The sequence below is a fragment of the Manacus vitellinus genome, unplaced genomic scaffold (assembly GCF_001715985.3).
Source record: "Manacus vitellinus isolate BGI_N305 unplaced genomic scaffold, ASM171598v3 scaffold_10_pilon, whole genome shotgun sequence".
NCBI classification, from domain to species: Eukaryota; Metazoa; Chordata; class Aves; order Passeriformes; family Pipridae; genus Manacus; species Manacus vitellinus.
Window position 1 is genome coordinate 8515234 of NW_021938838.1, and position 19124 is coordinate 8534357.

A 19124-nucleotide genomic window follows, 5' to 3' on the forward strand; every position below is an offset into this window, starting at 1 on the left:
AGGTGCAGCTAGGGCTGAACTTGGAGGAAATGGGAGGGAGGCCTGGGTTTGGATGTTGTCAGAGCTGGGACTGGGAAACTGTTTTTAGGAATATTCCTGCCACCATCCTGCCCTGCAGGAGCACAGTGCTGAAGGCTGGGAGTCGAGTGGCCCTGGTGGTACTGCCAGTTCTTTGGGGTGACAGAGCCTGGTCCTGCTCTCCAGACGCCTTATCCAACCCTGTCCTTTCCCAAGGCCTGGCTGTGGGAGCATAGGCAGGGCTGGGTTTGGAAGCTCTTCCCAAGGAAGAGCAGAGTCCAGACAGGGCTGTGGTGTGAGAGGACACATTGTGGTGTCCCTGTGCCCCCCTCCATGGGCTTGGGGCTATCCAGGCACCTGCTGGGTGACACACTTGACATGAGGGGTCATCCCCATCTGTTTGCAGGTGGAGTGGTAGATCAGATCCCTGGGGAATTCCATCCCTGCACTCACTGTCCCTGCACCTTGTCCCTCTGTTTGCAGATCCCTGCTGAGGAGTCAGAGGATGAGCCAGTGACTGGAGAGGAGCAAGTGGACACCCGGCTCAGCGAGCAGGACACAGCAGGAGGGAATAAGGAGGGGAACAAGGAAAGGAACAAGGAGAGGAACAAGGAAGGGGCTGTGACTGAGGACACGGACGATGGGCAGAGAGAGGAGGAGGAGGCCGAGCAGCCGGACCAAATGGTAACTGCCACAGGGACACAGGAACAGGGCAGGGACACACACGGGGAGCTCAAACCCAGGAACTCGGGGCTCTCAGGGAGGACCAGCAGTTTGGTGCTGAGTGCTGGATTTGTGTGTGGGATCCGGGGAGATTTTCCAGCTGCAGAGAGGAGGCTCCCAAGGAAGACCCTGTGCCACACAAGAGCTGAGGCTGGGCAGGGGCTGGGAATGGTCTCAGGGAAGCATTTGTTTTGGAATAGGGGATGTGGAGGCTCCAAGCAGTGTCAACTAAGCACTGAATGTGCTTTTCCTCATTGTGATTTATTGTCGTTTGGTGTCAAGATTTGCTCCTGTGGTTTGTATCAGCTCACAAGTGTCTCCTTGCAGGATTTTGTAAGGAAAGGGACATTTAACTAACAATTTTCCATGGCAGGTTTGGCTTGGATCTCGCAGAGATGAGGGTCGGAGGAGCAAAGCAGGGTTGGCCCTCTGGCCTCACCTGTTTGCTATGCATTTGGGTTGTGTGCCCATGGGTTCTGGGCAAAGTCCACTCTCTGTGCATGTTCCAGCTATGCCAGTGGCTGGGACTGCTCTGGACAGTGGGTCCCTGTGTAAGCAGTGGCTCCAGGGGCCCTGACCCAGTGAGTTTGCTGTGTCAGCACCCCAGGACACACCTGTGGCTTCTCCCAGAGCTCCATGGGAGCCCTGGGCAGGCGGATGCTGCTCTTGAGTAGAGCCAGACTGGGGCTGCACCTTCCCTCGGTTCTGGAACCAGTGTGGCGTGGTTCTGGTGACATGATTACTTGATAGGACAAGGGGGAATGGCTTCCCACTGCCAGAGGGCAGGGTTAGGTGAGATATTGGGAAGAAATTCTTGACTGTGAGAGTGGGGAGGCCTTGGCACAGGTTGCCCAGAGAAGCTGTGACTGCCCCATCCCTGGAAGTGTCCAAGGCCAGGTTGGACAGGGCTTGGAGCAACCTGATCTAGTGGAAGGTGTCCCTGCCCATAGCAGGGGGTGGGAATGGATAAACTTTGAAGTGCCTTCTGCCCCAAAGCATTCCACAATTCTGTGATTCCTTGCTGTATTATTTGCTAAATCCTGGAAATGTATTTTCCAGCTGTGTACACCCCAAGGAAGAGCCAGCATGGGCAGTGGTGTGCCTGTCACTTTAGGGAATGCCACAGAGCATCCTGAGCTGAAGCAGCTGCACCTGCAGGGAGAGGAGCTGTATTTTGCTGGGGCCTTGTGGCAGGTGTTGGTTTCTGTAGAAATGGGAATGACCATTGAAACTGGAAACTGTCCCGCTCACTACAAGCACAGAAATCCAGCTTGTTCTGGAGACTGAAGGAGGCTGAAGCATTTCCTCCACACCTGGCACGGCTAAACTTCTGTCTTTCCTGGTTTTGTAGCCTCAGACATTGATCTGAAAGTCAGCTGAGATTTAACCCTTTGGGAAACTCTGGTGCTTTCATCTATTTTCTCCTTGTGTCTTAATTTCCACTCTCTGACAAACAGGAAATGATGAATTTTGATTTTGTTTAAGGGCCTTTGGTGTGCTGATCCCAGTGGGAAATGCTCTTATTCCCATGGAGCTGACACCCCTCAGAGCATGCTGACAGCTCTTCCCTTTGTCTTTGCAGCCTGCATCGAGTAACAAGCCAAGGAAGAAAAAAAAGAAAAGGAAAACCAAGAAAACTTCAGCAGGAGACACTGTGGTATGTCTGTGTGAGCTCTGAGTCAGGGATCAGGCTGATTCCTCCAATGGGACTGACAAAGTGGGAATTCTGGGGTGGCTGCAGGAAAGATTTGAGGCAAAAAAGCCATTTCAAAATATAAATTTAAAGAAGCATTTTTGGAATCATGGAATCCTGGAATGGTTTGAGTGGGAAAGGACCTTAAAGCTCATCTCATTCCACCCCCAGCGATGAGTAGGGACACCTTCCACTACACCAGGTTGCTCCAAACCCCATCCATCTTGGCCTTGGACACTTCCAGGGATGGGGCAGCCACAACTTCTCTGGGCAACCTGTGCCAGGGCCTCCCCACCCTCACAGCCAAGAATTTCTTCCCAATATTCCACTTAACCCTGCCCTCTGGCAGCAGGAAGCTGTTGCCCCTTGTCCTGTCACTCCAGGCACTTGTCCAAAGTCCCTCTCCACCTCTCTTGGAGCCCCTTTAGGCACTGGAAGGGGCTCTAAGGTCTCCCTGGAGCCTTCTCTTCTCCAGACCAAACACCCCTGGCTCTCCCAGCCTGGCTCCAGTCCTTGGAGCATCTCTGTGGCCTCCTCTGGACTTGCTCCAGCAGCTCCATTGGGGAGCCCAGAGCTGGAAGCAGCAGATGGATAAAAACCATTGATCTTCTAAATTCGATAGGAATGAGGTTCAGGTGGGAGCTGGTTTTCTGGTCAGGTTTGAGTCTGAACTGTCCATAGAATCACAGAATCATTAGGTTGGAAAAGACCTCCAAGATCATCGAATCCAACTTCCCTGTTCAGTCCAGGGAGATCCTTTACTAAATATCCTGAGCCACAGGATGCTGAGATGCTGAATGGCTGGGCCACGACACCAGTGCAGGTGTCCAGCTGACCACCTCCTCCCTGGGAATTCCACTCAGGAGTGAGCTCCTGAGGTGGAGAACCAAGTGAAGAGGCCATTTCCTCTCCCAGTCCAAGAATATCAAGCAGCAGGGAAGAGACCCCGACCCAGGCAGCCAACTGGAGATAATACAACCTCTGTTCCAGCACTTCCATACAGAGCACATTATCCCTTCCCTGTATACACTCCACGTGCAGGGGCTAAATTTAGTTGGAAAAGGCAAGCTGGCAATGCTGCTTGGGTTTCCTGAATGGAATTCTGTGTTCCACCCACGGACATCATCAGGAGGATGTGAAACAGGCACGTAAGAAATGTGCCGCTTGCTGTTTGTGGGGGGAAAATAGAGGGAAATCAGGGTAAAAGTGTTATACAACTGCTGGATGTGAGCAGCTGCATGGATTCCTGGAGTGGTTGGAAGATGGGGAATGTGACAGTTGGATTAAAGTCATGTGAGCGTTTGAGACCTTATCACGGGGGTCACAGCAGTAACTCGGGGCTTCCCCGGAAACTAAATGGTGAAGGCTGGTTATTTAAGTATTTAGGGTATTTTTGGACAAGGGCATGGAGTGACAGGACAAGGGAAAAAGAGACCACTCTGAGAGGAAAGGGTTAGATGAGTTACTAGGGAGAAGTTTTTCCCTGTGAGGGTGATGAGGCCCTGGCACAGGTTGCCCAGAGAAGCTGTGGCTGCCCCATCCCTGGAAGTGGTCAAGGCCAAGTTGGACAGGGCTTGGAGCAACCTGGTGTAGTGGAAGGTGCCCCTGCCCATGGCAGGGGGTGGAATGAGATGAGCTTTGAGGTCTCTTCCAACCCAAACCATTCTAGGATCCTATGAAGAGCCACAGCCCATTGCACAGGAATCGGGATGAGCTGGAGGCAGCTGAGTGGCATCTCCGCTGGGTGACCTGCATGATGCTGTGACTCATCCTGTAATAACTGCCTTGGATTTGCTTCTCTTAAGGAAGACAATGACCTGGAAGACATTGACAGCCTGCTGGAGAGGCTGGAGGACCCCAGTGGGCTGTCCCTCCCGAGCCAAGGTGGGCTCATCGCCGACAGCCGACCCCTGCTCTACGTGGAGCACAGGTACTGCTGGACCTACCTGGCTCTGGCCTGGGGTATAACAGGGATATGTGATCCTCGAGCAAGGGCGCTGAGAGCTTCCCAGTGTGATCCAGCCAGGAATTCTTGACCTTGCTTGAAAGGTCCAGCTTGTGCTGTTAATGCATGTCCCTGTTCCTACCACTGCTCTGGGAGCTGTGTTTGGTTCTGATGGTGATTCTCTGCTGCCAGGCCTCATTGTAGTGAGTGGCAGGACCAGATTAGCCTCCAGTGGGGCCTTCTACCCTCAAATCTTCTATAGGAGAAACTGTGCAGAGGTACCAGGAGCCCTGGTGTGTAAAGTTTTGGCATTGCATTCACTTGGCCAGGTACTGACTGTGAGCAGCAGCCCCGGTTCAGCACATGCTGCCTCCGAGGAGGAGGAGGCTGAGGTGTGCCAGGGGCTGATTCCATCAGCAAAGCAAGTTAGACTTGTCCAGCCTTTCCCACATGTCACCTCAACAAAGTGGACTGAGCACCAAGTGTGTCTGAGAGCTGAGGGATGTCTACCTCAGACTTGAGGCCTGTATGGCACTGGGATTCCCTTTGGGAGCGGGCTGGGTGGTATGACCAGTGTGTTTCAGAGCTCTGGGCTGCTGCAGACACCAGCAGCTCTTCCTGTTGATGGAGAAAACACTTAAACTTGAAATTGAGACAATTTACCAGTCCCAGTTTGCTGTCCAGCCCCAATGCAGCGAAACTGAGTGTAGGATGCTTTGGCAGAACCAGGATGTTTGTGCACCTGGTGTTGGATTTAAACTTCAGTGACTTCTTGGTCAAGTAAACATGATTCCAAGATCTTTGAGAGCTGAATCACCCCTGGTGAGGGCTGGCTGTGCTGGATTGCAGTATTCTCACTCCCTCTCTTCAAGCCCCACAGCCTACAATCCCTACAATTTGGGATGAACACCCTGAACACTGCGTGGAGGCTGGCAAGGAGACCTGAGCCTGTGCTCCTGAGCCCAAGGTTCTCCTGAGAGTATCCCAGATGAGGCTCCAGCTGCCCTGGAGAGGGCAGTAGCAGTATTCCCAGCTCAGCACCCCTGGAGCAGAGCGGAAGGGAAGCAGATCTGATGGAGCAGGGCTTTCCATGCCTGTCCTGACCAGTTTAGCCTCCTTTCTCCATGCTATGCCAAATCAGCGGGGACTGTGTGATGGTTTGGGGGTGTTCCAGAGGCAGTTTTGGGTATGGAGCAATGGGTTTTGATGGAGAGACTCGAGTGTGGCACTTCAGGCTGTGTTTAACTGATGGAGCCTTTCTTTCTGCCTTCTCAGAAACTTGAATCCAGAGAATGAGTTGAAGAGATACTTCGGGGCTCGCGCTGTGCTTGGGGACCAGAGGTTAGTCCAGAACTTGATATTAAACCAGTTCCAAATCCAAGGAGGTGTGCCTGTCCTTCCCTTGGCACGGCTTATAGAGTCCCCAATGCCACACCTGGGCAGGTATTCCCGAGCTCAGGGTGTGTTACTGGTTTAGTAGTTGCTTATTGGGACAGAGGAATATTTTTGATGGTATGTGTGAGGTGGGGAAAGACTTGTCCAGGCTCTTACTTTTTCTTCTGCTGCTTTCCCCTCTCATTTACTGCCAAACCACTCTTCAAAGTTATTTCACTCAAGTTCACAGAGTATAGACCCTTAGGTTTTGGTTTTTTCCAGAATTTGTCCCTTGTTGCCATTCCAGAGTTTCTGGACAAAAAGTGGACCCTGAATACTTCCTGATGTTTCCATGCACTTGCTTCCAGGGGCCCAGGGAACTGCTACTCCCTGAATGTGAGGTCTTTGTGCAGTTTTCCACTGCACTGTGCTCGGTGTCATCCACAAAATCTCACTTCCATGAGCTGGTTGGAAAACCTGCACATGAGAAGAGTCTGAGCTCAGAGCAGTGCAGGTGGAAGCAGGAAGAGAGTCTGGGGAAGAGCAGTTGGTGCTTGAGGAAGAAGCTGCTATTCCTTGGGATTGTCCTGTTCAGTGCCAGGACTAGGACTTTGGGAATCATTGTGTTCCCTTCCAAATATTGGACAGGATATTCTGTGATCCCTTTCTGAGGAGATACGACTCTCAGAGTAGTCTTAATCCTGAATTCCTCCTGAACCAATAAATTGTGTGGTATTGAGTATGGCTTAAACTAAATCCGTTGACATTTGAAGGCCCTACTGGGAAAAGGGATGAGTCAGAGTGATGTGGGGCTCTCCTAATTGGACCTGGGAAGCTGTTTGAAGCACAGAGGCAGCTGAGAGATTGGCAGGGATAAAAACAGGGAGAGAAGCTCTTGAAGTGGAGGTGCTGGGGACACTGGCTGGCCCAGATGGTGCACCTAAGGCAGAGCCTGGGCACAGCTACGTTGTGTTGCGAAGGCAAACATGTAGGGCTCTGGGCACAGTTCTGTATGCTGCAGCTGGGGAAACAATTGGATCTCATTTTCCCTGAAACACCCTTTTCATGGCTGATTTCATGCCTTCTCCTTCTGTTAGCACAGTGCTGTGACCTGTTGTGTTTATCTCCCCAGGCCGAGGCAGAGGCAGCGGCAGTACGTCCGCAGCACATGGCTCACAGCTCCCAAGAACACCTGGCCACGCTACAGCAAGACGGGTGAGGCTTTTGGGGCCACCTCCTGCCCATGGGTCACGTTGGGCCCCTGCCCACGTGACACAGATACTGCTAGAGACCTCAGTGAGCTGCTTGAAAGGGAACTGCTTGTCAGCTGGTGGAAATACACCTCCTTCCTCAACAGAGGACTCTTGTTGACTTGTATCTTAGCATTTGGGCTTGTTTTTCCCTATTTTGGAGGTAACAGGGGATGGATGCTTCCCATCTTAGCAGCATGATTGCTGGATAATGAGGAATATCCATGGGGAGAATGAGCAGCCTGGACTTCTTGGGTGGGTTTGGGACTTTGACTCATGAGAGGAGAGAGAAGAGTGAAATTCTCTGGGAGTTTCCAAAAACAGGTGTGGCTTTGGACCCAATGCTGTGAGTGAGCTTTGGGTGTGCTAAGAGAACAGAAGGGGTTCTGTTGGGGTACCCAGGTCTCTCCTGCACCCCCAGGTATCGCCATGCGGCTGCTGGACACCCGGAGGGGGGTGCAGCACTTCACCTTCGAGCACCACCGTGAGTACCAGCAAGTCCAGTTCAAGTTCCTGGACGCTGTGGAGTCCATGGACCCCAACAACATTGTGGTATGTTGGGAGAAGGGGTTGGTTGTGCTGTTCCCCCCTGAGTTCCTGCAGCCCCTTTCACTGACAGGGAAGGTGGACTGGTGCATCCCAGTGCTCACGGAAATATTTGGATTGGAAAAGCCTCTAGGATTGTCGAGTCCAGCTGTTCCCCCAGCAATGCCAAGGCCATGCCTGACCCATGTCCTCAGGTGCCACATCCACACATCTTTTAAATCCCATGTGAGATGAGAACTCCACCACTGCCCTGGGCTGTCCATGAAAAAATTTTCCCAATATCCAACCTAAACCTCTCCTGGTGCAACCTGAGGCCGTTTCTTCTCGTCCTGTCCCTTGTTCCCTGGGAGCAGAGCCCGACCCCCACCTGGCTCCACCCTCCTTTCAGGGAGTTGCAGAGAGTGAGAAGGTCCCTCCTGAGCCTTCTTTTCTCCAGGCTGAGCCCCCCCCAGCTCCATCAGCCACTCCAGGTGCTCCAGACCCTTCCCCACCTCTGCTGCCCTTCCCTGGACATGCTCCAGCCCCTCAATGCCTGTGTTGGGGTGAGTGGCCTAAATCTGACCCCAGAATTCCAGGTGTGGCCTCATGAGTGCCCAGCACAGGGCATGGTAACTGCCCTGGTCCTGCAGCCACACCATGGCTGGTACAGGCCAGGTGCCATTGGCCTCCTTACCCACCTGGGCTCATGTTCAGCCGCTGTCACCAGCACCCCCAGTCACTCTACCCCAGCCTGTAGTGTTCATGGTGTTGTTGTGACTCAAGTGCAGGACACAATACTTCACTTTGTTGACCCTCATCCCATTGGCCTTGCCCCCTCCATCCAGCCTGTCCAGATCCCTCTGCAGAACCTTGGGTTATTTATTTTCAGTCTCAATTTGAGCAGCAGAGCCCTGTGTCCCTCTGTGTGCGGTGAGCAGTGCTGAGAGCTGAGCTCTGCTGTCACCTTTTTAATAAGATAAGTGACCTCCTGGGTCAGATGGGGATCTGGTGGCTGAGCCTTGATGGCTCTGCTGAGCACGTGCCAGGTCACCTTTTGAGAGAGGAGCCCACAGGAACTGTTTGGCTGGAAGGGTGGGAATAAAGCTCCCTTGTCTTGGCTCTTAGCTGGGAAAGGAGGAATATTGTATAAATCCGTCGTGAACTGGGAGTCTAAACTAACAGATGTTCTATTTATAAACTCCTGCATGGATGAAAAATGTGTCTTTTCTTGGTATTTCGGCAACACAGGCTTTGTGTTGGGAGTCCTTCAAGCATGTCCGAGCTCATTAAGCTGTATGGTAACATTTATAGTTTGGAGTGATAAGCAACAGCAAAATTGCTCTGCACCCAACTAAACCATAGCTGAGGGATGTTTCTCTGGAAAGCCTGGCCACATGAGCTGGGATACATGCCCTGGAGATGTTCCTTAAAGAGCCCATTGTCTGCTAAATAAAGTTTACTTCCTTCTGCTTTCCCACCCTCAGCTAGGGCCATGGGGCTCGCTCCAGCTCATCAGTTCTGCCTGGATTGAGGGATTGGGATTAAATGAGGCAGGGTAATTCCTGTGCAGCACTGAGTGTCCCAGGGGCAGCTCGAGCTCAGTCCCACACAGGATGGGCTTTGCATGGTATTTTAGTCTGGGTGCTCTGTCCCTCTTGAGTGGGTCTAGCTAAATTTGAAGACATTCCTACAGCTTTAGATCCTTCACTTTTCCATTAAGGGTAAAATCTAACCGATGGATTTGCCAATCCCAGACAGTTTATCCATGGTTGCTGCAGCCCTGGTATAGCTGAAACCCAATTCTGCCTTGCTACTGTGGTTTCAGCATATAAAACATTATTTTTTGGAGGCTTATTGAGTGTTTTCTCTGCTCTTGCTGGTAGGTTAAAAGGGTCTTGGAGAGCTTTTCTTAGTTTTTCCCCATCACAGTGACCCTACATGAGAATTATAAAGAATCTTAAATTAGTTTTACCCCTTAAGGAAGCGGTTAAATGCCAGGCAAGTGGCTCTGAGGCAAAGGCTGGGCTGGGCCAGCCTGGCACACCCAGGCTTTGCACTGTAGGTGGTCTCACTGTCCCCTACACTGCAGATGGAAAATTCTGGAGCTTTGGAAGCTGTATTTTTTCAGTTTCTAGGGAAAAAGTAATCCCCAAACTGAACTGTGAGGAGAATTGAAGTAACTTCAGTATTTTCATACTGAACTGAGGTTTAGGTACTTGAAAAAAATAGCCTGTTTACAATATAATTAGTGAATGGAGAAGAGTTTTTAGGTGAAACTTCTCTTCTGAAGCCTGGAAATACTTATTTATTAATTATTATTCATTACCATTGCTGGATCCTGGACTTGTAATACATATGTCCAAATGTCCTCTTACCACCCAGAGGAAGTAAAAACCTGATCAAATGCTCAGAATTGGTGAGGGGTAGATAAAAAATCCCAAACTGTAACAGTGCCTGCATCTTGCTCTTGCCTTCCAAAGGATCTGGAGGAGCTGGGAGAGATCCAGAGAAGGACAGTGAAGATGATCAAAGGCCTGGCATGGCCTCTGCTGGAAAAGCTGGGTCAGCTGTGAGGGAGCTGCCTCAGGGAAGCTGCCACTGAGGGCTCCCATCCTGTATGGGGTGGGGAGAGAGCTCCCTGTGCCCTTCCAGTACAGGAACAGAGCTGGCAGGAAGCTTTTGGTACTGTGTCTGGATGCTGGAAGGTACCTGGGTCAGTAAGTGCCCAAATTCCCAAGACACTGGTAATGAAATGGTATCTTTGCCGTGCTCTTCTGCAGCTGCTGCTCCAGATGAACCCCTACCACGTGGACTCCCTCCTGCAGCTCAGCGACGTGTGCCGGATGCAGGAGGACCAGGAGATGGCCCGGGATCTCATAGGTAAGAGCTGAGGTGAGGAATGGATGCGCTGCTGTGAAATTCTGTCCTCTGGGAGGGTGGTGAGGCCCTGGCACAGGCTGCCCAGAGAAGCTGTGGCTGCCCCAACCCTGGAAGTGTTTGAGGCCAGGTTGGACGGGGCTTGGAGCAACCTGGTCTAGTGGAAGATGTCCCTGCCCATGGCACTGGGTGGAACTGGTTGAGCTTTGAGGTCTCTTCCAACCCAAACCATTTCATGATTCAGAATGGACAGAAGGGTTACCTGGCCGTGGCAGGGTCCCACCTGTAGGACATCCCTTGTGGGAAGAGGGTCTGATTTAATAGCTCCAGGAAGGCCACCCTTCCATGGGGAGCCTGCCCAGCCTCCCTCCTTCTGCTCAGCATCCTGAGGTTGGTATGTGGGGCTCTGCCGCTTAGGTGGGCTCAGAGGCTCTGGGAGCCCCCAGCCTGTGCTGAGGCTCTGGAGTAAGATGGGCTGTTTGGGAATGGGGCATGTGCTCTGCAGCATGACAGGAGGGGCAGGGGCAAAGTGAGGACAGGAACTTGGCTTTCCCATGTGAAAATACTTGTGGCAGAGGCAGCTGCACCAGCCTCAATCTCAGAAGGGTTCCTTTTCCCACATGGAGCATGATCTGATGCCCACAGGAGGGAACTCACTACCCTGCTATCTATTGCCACCACATAGTGTGAAGTAGCTTTGTGCCTCTCAGTGCTGGGAATGAGTTGATTTCATGTCTTTTGGGCTAAATGGAGTGCTGGGGGTGGCACTGTCCAGTCCCTGACATGTCCTTGCTGTCCCCAGAGCGGGCACTGTACAGCCTGGAGTGCGCCTTCCACCCCGTTTTCAGCCTCACCAGCGGGACCTGCAGGCTGGACTACCGGAGACCAGAGAACAGGTGGGAGGGCTGGGGAACAGCAAGGCTCAGCTGGAGCTCCTGGCCCACTTTGGACAATCCTGGGATACCCTGAATGTTCCTTTCTGTTGGAGGCTCCCAGGATGGTGCTGCAGTACAGGCACCTCGTGCACTGAAGCTTCTGTACAAAGCATCCCTTTTCCCAAGGAACATCTTTGTGGAGCAGGAATTGTCCCTCCCCGTCACATCCTTCTCATGCCATTACTAATAGGCATTACCGCTCAGCCCAAAATGACATTTATTTGGTCACAAAAATCCTTGCTGTGTTTCCAGCCATCGTCCCCAGCACTCACACTCCTCCCAGCACAGCTCTTTACATAACTCCAGCTCTGCAGCTGCTGGGAAAGGTGACTTTATTCTGGGAATTTTCCAGTCAGCTGATGCAAGTCATCTCTCCCAAACTGCTGTACCTGGAGAGTGCTCACATTTCCAGTCCCTGTGGCTGACAGGCTTCCTGCCATCAATGACCTGTAACACCAGTTCGGGTGTTGGGCCTCCCCACTCTGTGTCACCATCCCCACACCACTGGGACAAGGTGGGATGCAGACTTTAGGAATTTACTTGTGTTGGTCCCGGTCTGTGGAGCAGGCCATGAGTTTTCTGTCCCTGTACTTGCACAAAAAGATAACAAAACTAAGAGATGAGAGTGGGAGGGGGTCTGTGGCACCCTGTCCCACACCAGGATGGGAGATGCTCAGGGGTGAGGAGCTGGCAGTGACCCTGTGTCCCCATTTCTGAGTAGCACAAAGTGCTTCTCTCCGCATGTGGCCTCTAAATCTTGCTGCTGTTCCCCATGCAGGGCTTTCTTTCTGGCTCTCTTCAAGCACCTGATGTTCCTGGAGAAGAGGGGCTGTCCCCGCACAGCCCTGGAGTTCTGCAAGCTCATCCTGAGGTAGGTGCCCCCACCAAGGGTGGGGTGTCTGGTTTCGGGAGGCACACTTGGAACAACAAACTGAACCCAGCCTGGGGGGGACAGTCACTCCAGAAGGGTCTTGCTGCTCTTGGGCTTGGTGAGGGCTCATTCCCACCCCTTACAGCTGCAGGGTTTGTGCAGGCACCCTTTAGAGAGGTGATGGGTGACCAGGGGACCTGGGTGGCCCATGACTGCTGAGCTCAGTGGAGGAGATTTGTGAGGATGGCTTCAGCCCACTTAGTTTGTGGCCACTGATCCTCCTCCGGGGTGGTGACAGGGGGCCATCCTGCAGAGGCAGGGACAGAGCATCTCTCTGCCCTCCTGGCCATGAGGGAGCGACTGTGTTCCCATTCTCTCCGCTTGCTGAGTCATGGATGCCACTGGGAAAGTCTGTTTGACTCAGAAATCAGGGCAGCTCTCTCAGCTGTTGTGACACTTTGTTTCCTTCCCTTGCTCCCAAGCCTTGATCCCGAGAATGACCCGCTCTGTGTGTTGCTGTTGATCGACTTCCTGTCCCTCCGGGCCAGGGAATACACCTTCCTGACCCGCCTTTTCCAGGAGTGGGAGGTGAGAGGGGGCAAGCTGGTTCCTGGAGCACTCTCCATAGGATTTCACAGCCAGGTGATCCCTTTGCTGGGGGTCTCACAGCCCAGCTGGCATCCCAATTGTGTTGGAATGATCCATAAAGGCTGGGCTGTTGGTTCCTTGTAATCCCGGGCCTCTGCAAACAGTTGTACGACCTGAAAATTGCTCACTCAGCCATGGGGGCACTGAGCCAGCAGCTGGGAACTCACTTAACCCCAGCAGCCAGATCCCCCACCCCATGCAGCCCAGATCCTGCTGCACAGCATCATTTCTCGGTAACTCTCCCTGATCCTGCAGAGTCACCGGAATCTGTCCCAGCTGCCCAATTTCGCCTTCTCGGTGCCGCTGGCCTATTTCTTCCTGAGCCAGCAGGAGGAGCGCCCGGAGCTGGAGCGGAGCCAGGCCCGGGAGCGAGCGGCCCGGCTCATCCAGCTCGCGCTCGTCATGTTCCCAAGCGGTGAGTCTGTCCCCACCGGTAAGGCCGTCCCTGCAGGCTTTGTCACTGGCCTCATCTGAGCCAGGGCTGGATTCCGGGCAGGCAGATGCTGAGGCAGGAATTTGCAAATGGCTTTTGCAGGAGATGGAGCCCTGAGTCAGAGGGGACATGGTTGGGCAGAACTGTGCCTGCAGTGGTGTGGTGGTGGTGGGGAGTCCACCCTGGAGTAAATTCTGGACCCCTCCCCCAACACAGGCATTGAGGGGCTGAGTGTGTCCAGAGAAGGGAACGGAGCTGGGGAAGGGTCTGGAGCACCAGGAGCAGCTGAGGGAGCTGGCAGAGGTCAGCCTGGAAAAAGGAGGCTCAGGGAGTACCTTCTCACTCTCTCCAACTTCTGACATGAGCATGGAGCCAGGTGGCGATCAGGCTCTGCTCCCAGGGAACAAGGGACAGGACAAGAAGAAACGGCCTCAAGTTGTGCCAGAGGAGGTTTAGGTTGAATATTGGGAAAATTTCCTGGAAAGGGCTGTTCGGTCCTGGAACAGACTGCCCAGGGCAGTGATGGAGTCCCCATCCCTGGAGGCATTCAAAAGCCATGTGGATGTGGCACTTGGGGACACAGATTAGTGGTGGTCTTGGCAGTGCTGGGGGGATAATTGGACTCAGTGAGCTCAGAGGCTTTTCCAACCTTAACAGTTCTGTGATTCCATGATTCTGTCCTCCCCCCTCAGAGTAGCCACTGCCCCTCCACCAGCAATGGTCAGGGGTGGGCAGGCTGGGGGGCGGGGGGGGAGAGAATCGGAATGTTGGAACAGGGAAATGTCTCACCTCCATGGGGCCACCTGGAGCAGGGAGAAGCCAGTCTCCTTGGTTTTCCCTCTGCGGCACAGCTCCATTTTGGATGTGCTGTCCCCATGGGTGCCCATCACTCTCCCTTTCATCCCATGGGTGCTGCTGTCCATGAAAGGAGCGTGCAGCCCTCAGGCCCAGGGGAGGGTGTGTGCAGCAGGAAGAACCAGCTCTCCAACAGGGATTCAGTTTGTAGGGGCTAGAATCATCTTGACTCCTAGTTTGGATGACTGAAATAACCCCTGTGCCAGCATAGAGACCAGCAGCATCCTCACCCCTTCCTTGTGTGGGTCCTCGTTGGTGCCCTGGGATTGGGGTGCTGGCCTCTGGGATTGGGGTGTCTCTCTGCAGGGGTGACCCCACTCCATGCTGCTCCTCACCAACAGATCCAAATGAGTTCTCTATCTTTGTCATGCAGTTCTGATGCCACTGTTGGATCACTGCAGTGTGCAGCCTGATGCCAGGGTCACCTCCCACCCCTTCTTTGGGCTGAATGCCCAGATCAGGTAAGGCCTGGAGATGTTCTCAGAAAAGGGAAGGGATCGATTTTGCTGGCGGCGGGGATTTTGCATGTTCAGACAGCTAATGGAGGAGCTTGTTTGGGTTCCCTGAGTAGGCTCATTTGATAATGCCTCATTTGATAATCCATTTGATAATGGGTTTCCATAATGGCCTCTAGGTCAGGCTGACAGACCCACCTCACCTCGATGTGGACAGGTCAGAAGTTCAGCCTGAAGCCTGTTGGTGTGCGTAGCGAGGGAGAGCAACGTGTGCATCCTCCCAGGGCAGGCTGTCTCCAACCAGTCTGGGCTCCCTGGACACATGGTCTTCCTCAGCACGCGAAGGCTCTCCCCTCGGGTCAGGGCAGTGTTCCCTCATTTCATGGCTCTGCTTAGCCTAAAAATAGATGGAGGCAGGAGATCTGGTGAAGGTGGCTGGCCACAGCCAGGCACGAGCCTGTGAGTCCTTGCCTTGTGTTCCCACACCGAAGCCCAACGCAGGGCTAAGCCCTCACCATCCCATGAGGAGGAGGAGGAAGAGGGTGCTGTGAGTAACAACCATCTTCCATAGCCAGTCGCCCGCCCTGAACCAGCTGACGTCCCTGTACGTGGGCAGGACACACGCCCTGTGGAAGGACCCAGCTGTCATGGCCTGGCTGGAGCCCCAGACCCACGAGGTGCTGCGGATGGTGGAGGCCCAGGACCCGCTGGTACAGGAGGCCGAGCACAAGTGAGTGCGGAGGGGCAGCGGATTCAGTGCCTGGGACAGAGTGGGACCAGGGACTGGCCTGGGCAGCAGTGACCCAGGGTCACTCTCAGAGCCCCCCAGCTGCTGGTCTGATGCTGAGGGTTACACTGTGGGGTCAGGAGGGCAGAGGCTCTTCCATGCTTTTCACAAATGGGAATGAAGAGCTGGACCTGCACTTCATGTCCTGCACTGCTTTTCCTAGTCTTGGCTGTCACCTATGCCCTGGAGATGTCCTGGAGAGGGTGGAGGGTGGCCTGGAGGGGCAGGGATCGCCACACAGGGCAGGTGGGAGCTTAGGAACACTTGCCATGTCCCTGTGCTGAGAAACAGGAGAGAGCCATCAGATGTTGTCCTAAACCAAGGTCAGCTCACTCTGCTGAGCACTCTGCACCGCTCTCTGCTCTTTCTCTGGAGCTCAGCAGCTGCCTTTGGCTTACCCTAAGCCAGCTCCATCCAATATGGCCTGTCCCCTGGAGTCAGGGAAGCTGCTGACTCTGTACTTGGAGCAGCAGAAATGGGAATTTGCCTGCTAAGGGCACCCTGCTCTGTCCCCTCCCCGCCTCAGGAGGAAGATCCGGTACCAGAGCGCTCCCAGGAACATCTACCGGCACGTCATCCTCTCAGAGATGAAGGAGGCCACGGCAGCCCTGCCTCTGGTGAGGGCCCTGATGGGGCACAGGGGCTGTGTCTGTGCATGGTGTGATGGTGCTTGTGTCCTTGCACATCTTAACCCCAGGCACCCACCAGACCTCAAGGTGTCCTCCCTATGGGCACAGCTCCTCCATGCCTCTGTGTTTGCTGCAGCTGGATGTGCAGCCTTCATCCCTTCTCCTTCATCCCTTCCTTCTCCTTCCCCTACAGGAGGTGACCTCGCAGCCAGTGATGGGTTTTGACCCCCTCCCTCCTCTGGACTCCATTGTTTCTTACACCCGACCGGAAAGGTACCACCTCCACCCTGGTGCCTGTGCCGGCACAGCCGGCATGTTCCCATGTTCCCGGCACACCCTCAGCCCCGGGCCAGGCTGCATGTGGGCACTCAGTACTGACATCCTCCTCCATGGCAGAGGAAGGGCCGTGGTGCTCCCGACAGGCAGAGCTACAGGACAGACTGGTCTGGCCGCTTCCCATGGTGGTCACTGGGAGCTGTTCCCAGCAATAGGGCAAAAGCCAGGGAAAACCCGGGCTGTGGCTGAACTGGGGGAGTTTGGGGTAAATAGAGGTTTAAGTACACCCAGTCCTGGGTTACACACTGACTCACTCAGCAGAGCTGGTAGAATCACAGAATCCTGGAATGGTTTGGGTTGGAAGGGACCTTAAAGCTCATCATGTTCCTCACCATAGGCAGGTACACCTTCCCCAAGCTCCATCCAACCTGGCTTTGGTAGTGCTCTTAGCAACTGGTTTGCTCGGAGTTGCAGCTGCCTGGATCAGAAACCCCTGGGAATCCCCCCATTCCCTCCCTCGGGTCTGGCTCCGTCAGGGCTGTGGTTCTCCCAGTTCTGCCATATCCCCTTGAGCAGTCACGAACTGAGCTGTCCCTTCATCAGGGTGCCACTTGTGTCTTGCAGGACAAGCCATCCCTCCAATGAAAGCACTTTATCCCTCTTTTTCCGCTCGCTGTTGCCAAATTTTAACTTGCAGGTGGGTGCATGCTGGGCTGTGGGCACATGGTTCCCACTCCAGGAGCAGCTGCTGGTAGCAGCCTGGTGCTGGTTTGGCACCGATGTTGTCTGTGTCCCTGCCACCACAGCACTGCTGTCTTGCAGGGGGACATCCGGCACGACGGGGACGACGAGGCCGGGGCAGGGCAGGACCTTAACCAGGGGGTGAACAGGCTGATGGCGGCCATGCGGGACATGCTGGCCAACATCCAGTTCCAGGAGCCCCCCCGCGATGACAATCCCGAAGGCGATGGGGACTGGGATTGAGCCCAGGGTGTGTCTCTCCTCAAACCTTCTGACATCCTTTCCCGATTTGTGTTGCACTCCAATAAAGTCACACAAATGCACTTGCTGTGGGAATGGGCTTTTTCTGGGGATGGCAGCTGAATCCCTGGGATGGCCCTGTCCAGGGAGGGGGGTTGAATGCACAGGGATGAGCCCTGTCCAGGGAGGGGAGTTGAATGCACAGGGATGAGCCCTGTCCAGGGAGGGGAGCTGCCTCCCTGGGCATCTCTCCTCTCTCTCAACAGGGGACAAGGACTATCTGAGCATGTCCGAGCTAATTGACAGCAGCTGTCCCTTGTCCCCATGGCAGCTTTAGTCCCCTTCTGGCCTCTTCCACACACAATTCCCATCCCATTCCCCTCCCCATTCTTCTGGCTATTGTCCTTAATTCCCAGAGGGATTTCTTTGCCCTCTCCTCCAGCTCCTTTGTGCTTCCTGCAGCTTCCTTCCCTCCACAAAACACTCTGCACCCTCTCACCACACTGACCCTTCCAAAGGTCTTGGAGTGCCCTATGCCACTAGAATTGTGCATTGATCAGCTTTTCCAGCTTTTTAATCGTGTTTGTAGCAGAAATCATCCCCCCTCTTTGTTTCTCCATCCTTTATTTCCCCACCTTCACCTTGCAGAGCCAGGTTTGAGGTCAGCCACACTCAAACCTTAACTCATCTTTGTTCCCACAAAGCTTTTTCCTCTTTTTTGCCGAGTAATGGTGAATATGTGGATTAAGTCCTTGTTTCTGCTGTGTTTTCTCCCTAGGGGATGGAGCCAGGGTAGGTTGGCTGGGTGCAAACCCCAGATCTCAAGCCAGCCCATCACAGCTCTGTTCCCCACTGGCACATGCAAATCCCGTGGTGTCCTAATCCCTGTAGCTTGGCACTGTGGCAGCACAGGACCCCATTCCCAGTGTATCCAGCTGAACCATTTTCATCCATGCTGGAGGGAAGGGCTTCCCAACGGAAGTGGATAACCGTGGGATCAGCCTTTCATGGAGCTGTGAATGACTCTTTGGCAGCCGAGCAGCTCCAGGCATCAACACGGACCCAAGGCACATGATGGTCAGATGGGGTCTGTGTCCCCCCCCGCCTGCCTGGGATCCCTGTGGCACCAGGCTCTGCAGTGTCCCATTTAATCATGTCTTTGATGATTCATATCGGATCCCACGCCTGCCCCATGGCGAAACACCTTCCCCGGGGCTCTGGAGCTGGGATCCCTCCCAATCCTAATGTGTGGGGCAGCTTGGTTCCTGCAGTGGGCAGGGTCCCATGGGGGTCCCCAGGGTGTGTGGACACCCCAGGGTGTATTGATGACCCCCAGGGCACATGAACCCCTGTAGGACATACAGGCCTGCAGGGCACATGGGACCCCTCAAGTCACACAGTCCCTCAGAGTGCCTCCAGCATACGTAGGACCCCAGGACACATGGAGACTCGAGGTGCCTCGTCCCCCCAGGGCACAGAGGACCCCTATGGCACACAGCCCCCCACGGTGCATGACCCCGGGGATGCATGGACCCTCCCAGGGCATTTATGACTCCTGGGCACATGGTGACCCCAAGCAGTCACGTCCACCAGGGCCATCCTGGAGGTCTGGCAGCCCCGGCTTTGGCAGTGGCCCCACTCGCTGCCATGGTGCCACCGTCATGCAGATGCCCACCCTCCTCGGGAGGAGGAGCCACGAGAGTCGGCTTTAAAATGGGGCAGAGAAAGGGCCCTTTCTTCCCAGCACCCTGGGCCGGCAGGCGTAGGACGTGGGGCAGCGCTGGCACAGAGAGTGGCCGCCACGCCGGGGGGTCCCGGCGGGCACGCGACACCCCCGGCACACCCCACA

The 19124-nt window shown here is 54.3% G+C and overlaps 1 protein-coding gene across 1 annotated transcript; it reads left to right on the forward strand.

Moving 5' to 3' along the window:
* The first annotated feature begins 9 nt into the window (after nucleotides 1-9).
* On the forward strand, nucleotides 10-17358 carry TCF25 (transcription factor 25). The gene is made up of 17 exons (XM_029964584.1): nucleotides 10-702; nucleotides 2324-2398; nucleotides 4240-4364; nucleotides 5655-5720; nucleotides 6886-6968; nucleotides 7425-7555; nucleotides 10309-10408; nucleotides 11208-11301; nucleotides 12119-12211; nucleotides 12694-12799; nucleotides 13115-13274; nucleotides 14521-14608; nucleotides 15174-15332; nucleotides 15916-16006; nucleotides 16212-16291; nucleotides 16919-16991; nucleotides 17117-17358. The coding sequence occupies exons 1-17, from the start codon at nucleotides 352-354 to the stop codon at nucleotides 17276-17278; spliced, it is 2037 nt and encodes a 678-aa protein (XP_029820444.1). The 5' UTR covers nucleotides 10-351; the 3' UTR covers nucleotides 17279-17358.
* Nucleotides 17359-19124: the final 1766 nt, after the last annotated feature.

Excerpts from the sequence above, each read along its gene's own strand:
- TCF25 (XM_029964584.1), top strand. The coding sequence starts at position 352 with ATGGGCTTGGGGCTATCCAGGCACCTGCTGGGTGACACACTTGACATG. Across the intron at positions 7,556-10,308 it reads TGGACCCCAACAACATTGTG|CTGCTGCTCCAGATGAACCC; the intron begins GTATGTTGGGAG and ends GCTCTTCTGCAG. Across the intron at positions 16,292-16,918 it reads TCTTACACCCGACCGGAAAG|GACAAGCCATCCCTCCAATG; the intron begins GTACCACCTCCA and ends TGTGTCTTGCAG.